The sequence below is a fragment of the Lissotriton vulgaris genome, unplaced genomic scaffold (assembly GCF_964263255.1).
Source record: "Lissotriton vulgaris unplaced genomic scaffold, aLisVul1.2 SCAFFOLD_510, whole genome shotgun sequence".
Classification (NCBI taxonomy): domain Eukaryota; kingdom Metazoa; phylum Chordata; class Amphibia; order Caudata; family Salamandridae; genus Lissotriton; species Lissotriton vulgaris.
In genome coordinates, this window is record NW_028246922.1 from 542,668 (window position 1) to 549,711 (window position 7,044).

At 30.1% G+C, this 7,044-nt stretch overlaps 1 protein-coding gene across 1 annotated transcript; it reads left to right on the forward strand.

The window, feature by feature from the left end:
• The first annotated feature begins 674 nt into the window (after positions 1–674).
• On the forward strand, positions 675–2,895 carry LOC147665688 (uncharacterized). The gene is made up of 3 exons (XM_086949593.1): positions 675–1,112; positions 2,338–2,553; positions 2,632–2,895. Exons 1-3 carry the CDS (start codon positions 675–677, stop codon positions 2,893–2,895), a joined length of 918 nt encoding a protein of 305 aa, XP_086805719.1.
• The last annotated feature ends 4,149 nt before the right edge of the window (positions 2,896–7,044 follow it).

Consider the following 7,044-nt stretch of genomic DNA (forward strand, 5'->3'; position numbering starts at 1 on the left):
CAAAAAAAATTTAAATACATATTAGCTGACAGTAACATATTAAATGCTGATATTTTATGTTTCACAGAAATAAATACAACACATAAAGCAAGTATAGATGCATTTATACTTCCAAATTACAATATGCTAATATTTGATAAATACCATGACAAACAAACAAATCATGGGATTATAGTATATTATAAAACAAACCACAATATACAACCAATATTTACAACAGAAAAACAAATTGACATTTTGCAATTTACAAAACAAATACAAAACAATGACTACCTATTTGTAATAATCTGCAAGCCACCAAAGGTAAGCATTCAAATACTATTTCAAATACTAACAACAATTTTAAAAAATTATCCAAATCATAAATATGTTATAATGGGTGATTTCAATGTTGATTTACAAAAACCAACACACAGTACAAATGTATTATTAGATTACATGTTAACAAACTTTAACTGTGTTCAAAAAATAAACACACTTACAACAGATTACAATTCTATATTAGATCATATGTTTACAAATGCAAACATACAACATTATGGAACTTTAGAGTCATATTACAGTGATCATAAACCAATTTGGACAGCTATTTAATTTATATGCATTAAAGACAGTTATAATGTAACAATTTTACAATTATGGTACCATATTAGATAGTTGCATTTTTTTTACAGATGATTTCCATTCAAGATTTAAAGGACAACAAACCAGACGAAAGTAAGCCATACCAAAAGGCAATTTGTGTCAATATAATTCACTGTACTGGAAAAACATACTATCGCAATGCAAAGCAAGAAAATAAAGTAATGTATCATATGGCATTAGCAGATCAAACATCATCTTTAAAAGCTACTTGCTATAATGAAGATTATTATGCACAGACAAAAGAAGGATATGGCATGCTAATTCGGAATTACCTTTTGAAAAATGACACTCTAATTATCACAAAACAAAGTAAGATTTCAAGAATGCCACCAATTGAGATACCTGCAGAAATAATTCAAGAAGCAATTAATATTTTGCAACCACCAGCTCCACCAGTGTCTCCAATAAAGACAGTGAAAGAAGCGAGTGTAAAAACACTCCTAAGCGTCTCCGGAACGATAATTGAGGTGAGCTATTTTTTTATGCTTATCATTTATACTACTGCATTTTTTGACGTACCAAATAAGGTACACTTTTAAAAAGTTAAAACTTGCATGTTACTAAATGTATCTATCATCAAATAAAAATATGTATTACAGTACTAAAATGTTTTGAAACATGCAAATCCAATAATTGCCTAGAAAAACTATCAACATATGTTGTTCCTTATAATTAATATCTGTGTTACTATGTAAAATTATTTACATTGATATTGCTACTCTCCAAAAACAAATTACAGGTAAGTAATCTACAACTTATAAAAATACACAAACTACACAACATATGCCAATACTTAGAAATTGCATTTACTAAGGGTACTAAGGAAATAAATAATGCAACCATTGTGCATTAAAACTATCATACAACTAATGTATGCACCATTAAATAACAGGTAAGTAAGCTGAATACTATACTACACTTATTGCCAAGTATTTGCATTACGTAAACATAAATGCAGATACAATATAATACTATGCATACTATATATATCACAACAAAAGTGTGCACCATTTAATAACAGGTAAGTAATATAAATTATACTACACTATTTACTAAACTATGAGACCAATGACAATGAAGAGCAAACTTAATATACCCAATCACCCTATCATTAAACAATACCCCCCACCATAAAACAGGTGTCTCAACATATATGAAGTTGTACCTATAACAGTAGCTACTTCCTGTACTATTAGCATTGTGGCATGCAGTAAAATCTGCATACCAACCACAATGCTAATAATGCTATTAATGCATTAACATATGGAAACCAGAACACACAACACAAATTACCACTTTTACCAAGCCTACAACAAACTCATTTCCCACCTAAATCTCACAAATTTATAATATAACTGATATAGACTGTAAGCAGCAATATTACAAGGTAAGTAAACTAATAATTGAATTATTAGCATATCCTTTTCATAGCTATAGCATTCTATAACAGCAAATTGCACATACGAAATGCAATTACTAAAGATTGTAAGTTAATACAACTCTTGTAACAAAAGAAAGTAACACAATAACAAAAAAAAAACAATTATTACCAACAAATAAATATGTGAAAAATAGTTGTTTTGTTTGCAAAGACTGTCATGTCAACACTAATCATATTTCAAATTGAACAAAAGCCAGCACAATCCGTGTTACTAAGTAAAAAATATATAATGAACATATACTATTTTACAGGAAGAACAAACAAAAAATATATTCGTTGGAGGCCAAGAAACACAATTGAAAAGTATCACTGTCAAAGATACTACGGACTCTGTGAAAATTACTCTATGGAGAGAGGCAGCTGACTTCCCAATAGTAATTGGACAATATGTACATTTATCGCACGTAACGGTGCATGAATTTAACAAAGAAAAGATTTTGAACACAACCCGCCATACAAAAATACAGGTAAGTAAAATTTTACATTGCAATTAATAGTTAGTTAATATGAGTAAATGAATAAATACTAAAACAGTATCTTTGCAGGTAATAAAACCACCCGAAGAAAACCTTAACGTAACTATTTATGGATTAGACAAACTACATCAGGAAACAAGCATGGTAACAGTACAAGTAAATGGAACAGAAGATTTCCAATCTATGGAAATTAACAATACTACTTTAATGGACTTTTTGCATATAAGCTATGATATAGACAACTTAGCAGACACATTAATGAAATATCTACCATTATATGTAAAGATAACATTTTGCAATGGATCTATCACAAACATCATTGAGAACATATAATGTCAGCAATTATACCATATTTAACAAATGTTGGATACTAAAAATACAATTGATGTTTACAGTGTTGCTTTGCACAAGTTTAAATGACACAACATATATATATATTGTTTAAAGTGTTTGATACAAAACTAGATTACAAAATTACTTTTGAGTGCAAATAACCGTTTGAAATGCTTTTATAATATTTACTGTGTGGGAATTACTAAAAATGTTGTCTACTATAAATACAAATAATGTTTACAATGTTACTTTACACACGTTTTAATAAGACAATACATATATATATCGCTTAAGATGTGTTTCATACAAAACTAGATAACAAAATTACTTTAAATTGCTAATCACTTTTTGAAATGCTTTTATTAGAATTACTGTATGTGACTTACTATACAAATCTTAAGTTATTTTTGTATACACTATATAGCTATACATTTGCTTACATTTTCTAAGTGTAACATATGCAACTGTGAAGTTAAATAGTAAGTTTTAAAGAAATTGAGTGTTATTGATCGTTTACATGTTCTACATTTACAATTAATAAAAAAAGTGACAAAAATGTGAGTTCAAATCAAAAATGTGTCATTAAAAAACTAGTTTACCTTTGCATTCTGATGGTGCACCTTTTCTAATCCTGTCAAATTTGCAAATTTAATGCCACTATTACTTTTACTAACGCCTGTCATATCCATTGATTTACTAAAAGCTCTTACCTAATACCAGGACTGCAATAGAACATGCTGCCTTGGAGATATCCTAAATACTTTACCCCAAGTTCACTTCTCTACATAATGGTAATCAACTTGACTGCTAAATGAAACCAATGACTAACACCTACTACGGTAAGTTATACTATGTTATAAAGTTATGTGTCAAATCTGTAACTTGCTAAAAAATTAATTGTGCATTACTTATAATGCACCTACTGCCATCAAAATGCAACTACAATATACTTGCTGGGGGAGAGTGGTATACTCCCTGGAAAAATTCCCCCCACACTTTTTAATAACACAAACTTTAAGCAAGTTATCTCTTCTTGCTAAAGTTATTGTTGTATGAAAGTGTGTGGGACCTGCATCTTTACAAAGGATAAACTTCCACCAGTACAAAGAAAATCATTAAGAAAAATGCTAAATCTATTCTCTAGTACAACTTAAGGAAGATAGTGCTGCCATCAACCAATACACCAAGGCAGCAGTTAAGAAGTTAACTATACTCAGCATCCTAATGCACAGTATTTATAACATTGTATTATTTGCCCTTTACAAGTTAAGACTAAGTATGTGTATAAAAAGATTACTTTAGTTGTGTGTTACTTGTTCATTGCTGAACTATGTCTATACTTTATCACCTAAAAATAAAACGTTACCATGTAACTATGTTTAACTCTATAACTGATACTAGCTTGCCATTCATTACCTGCTCTTTTACGTAAGTCTAGATCTGTCAACAATTTAATACAAGGCCTAATAATGTAAACCTGCTACCTAAGACAATACTTTGAATACTTACCTCCAACTTCCCTTCTCTGGCAAATATTACCAAACTTGAAGGGTACTAAAAGCAATGAGTAACACCTAAGACCTCCTTCCACACTGCCTTTCTCTCCCACCAGCCTCTTTGCCCTAACAACACTTATCTTCCATTTACTATTAATGTATCAACTTAATATTTCTGAAATTGCATATAAAATGTATACAATATAGTTATATGCTACAACAATAATAGGTTTACACCTATAATACTACTACATATCTAGATATATAGTATATACTACTATATCTACATATATAGTACTATATATAAACACCTACTAGACTACCAAAAGTTTACAAGTTGATCGAATTCAGTGTATTGAAGGTATTCTATTTATTAATTATATGTGTTTATTACTACAAACTGTATTCACTATATGAACTAAAAATGAAACTTACCATGTCACTTTGTGTTTACCTATATAATTGACTTTAACCTGTCATTAACTACTCTTGTACATCACACTTGTCTATGTTCAGTTTATTGGCAGGACTGCAATTGTAAACATGCTGCTTTACAAATATGCTAAATACCTTGAGCAGAATTGCCTTTCCAACATAATAGTAAGCAACTTGACTGCTAAAGAAAAACAATAAGTCACACCTATTAAGGTAAGTTATACTATGTTATAGTTTATGTGTCAAAACTGTAAATATATACAAAGTAGTTTTTACAAATATTTCCATGCACATCCTGCCATCAAAATGTAAGTACATCATACTGGCTGAGGGATAGTGGTATACTCCCTGGAAAAATTACCCCCACACTTTTAATAACAGTAAACTTTGAGCAAGTTATCTCTTCATGCTAAAGTTATTTATTATGAAAGTGTATAGGACCTGCATCTTTACTACCAAGATAAACTTCCACCAGTATAAAGAAAATCATTAACAAAATGCTAAGTCTATTACTGCAGTACAACTTAATTTTAAACAATCTTGAATAGCACAAAACAAAGTTTTCGCCATAACAACTAGCTTACTTAACTATTTACTTAATACCATAAACATCATAGAAGCTATTGAACATTCCTCCCAAATGCTATGCTGTCCATTGAAACTAAATCTAAATGCGCGTCCAGAGGTCATGCACAGCACTAGAAAAGTAGTACTGCCATCAGCCAATGCACCAAGGCAGCACTTAAAGTGTTAACTATCCTCAGCATCCTAATGCACAGTATTTATAACATCATATTATTTCACCTTTACAAGTTATAACTAAGTATGTTTATAAAGGTATTATTTTAGTTGTATATTACTTGTTCATTACTAAACTATATCTATACTTTTTCACCTAAAAATAAAAGTTAACATGTCACTATGTTAAGCGCTTAACTGATACTAGCTTGCCATTACCTGCTCTTTAACATAAGTCTAAGTCTGTCAACAATTTAATACAAGACTAAAATTGTAAACCTGCTACCTAAACAATATCTTGAATACTTTAAACAAAGATCTCTTCTTTGACTAATGTTACCCAACTTGAATGATTCTAAAAGCAATAACTGACATCTGAGACCTCCTTCCACACTGCCTTTCTCTGCCTCCTGTCTCCTTGCCCAAACAAAACTTAACTTACATTTACTGTTAATGTGTAGACATAATATTTCTAAAATTGCATATAAAATGTATATAATATAGTTATATGCTACCTATATAATAGGTTTACAACTAAAAAACTACTACATATCTATATAGTATTGTACTATACTATAAATACCTGCTAGAGAACATTCAAAGTTTACAACTTAATCAAATTCAGTGTATTGAAGGTATTGTTTTACTTAATTATATGTGCTCCTCACTACAACCTTACTTCACTATATAAACTAAAATAAAAGTTACCATGTCACTTTGTGTTTACCTAGATAATTGATTTTAACATGTCATTGACTACTCTTGTACCTCATACTTGCTCTGTTCAATTTATTAACAGGACTGCAATTGTATACATGGGCATCACAAATATGCTTGATACCTTGAACAAAGTTCCCTCCTCAACATAATAGTAAGCAACTTAACTGCTACATTAAAGCAATAAGTCAAAGCTATTAAGGTAAGTTATACTTTATTATAGTTCATATATGAATACTATGAATTACTAAAAAGTAGTTATTATACAATTATTTCCATTTACATCCTGGCATACAAATGTAAGTACACCACTGCCTGGAGGAGAGTGGTATACTGCCTAGAAAATTTCCCCCCAGACTTTTTAATAACAGTAAACTTTGAGCAAGTTATCTCTTCTTGATTAAGTTATTGTTGTATAAAAAAACCCTTCCTCACTGCCTTTCTCTGCCGCCTACCACCTTGCATCATACTAAAAACAATAACTAACACCTAGGACCTGCTTCCACACTACCTTTCTCAACCTACTGCCTCCTTACCCTAACACTACTTATCTCCCAATTACTATCTGTCTGTTAACATACTATTTCTAAAATATACATATAATGTATATAATTTGTTTATATGCTACCTCCATCGTACATTTACAACTATAATAGTACTACAAATATATCTACTTGTACTAACAAAATATAGTATCCAAAAACTATGCCAAGCAACAATACCAAAAACTCTAACTTAAATACTACGAGACCTATTGCATTGC

What these genes read in the sequence shown, in the direction of transcription:
- LOC147665688 (XM_086949593.1), top strand. Translation starts at nt 675, where the DNA reads ATGATTTCCATTCAAGATTTAAAGGACAACAAACCAGACGAAAGTAAG. An exon ending in TCTCCGGAACGATAATTGAG is followed by an intron (nt 1,113 to 2,337) that starts GTGAGCTATTTT and finishes ACTATTTTACAG; the next exon opens with GAAGAACAAACAAAAAATAT. An exon ending in CCCGCCATACAAAAATACAG is followed by an intron (nt 2,554 to 2,631) that starts GTAAGTAAAATT and finishes GTATCTTTGCAG; the next exon opens with GTAATAAAACCACCCGAAGA.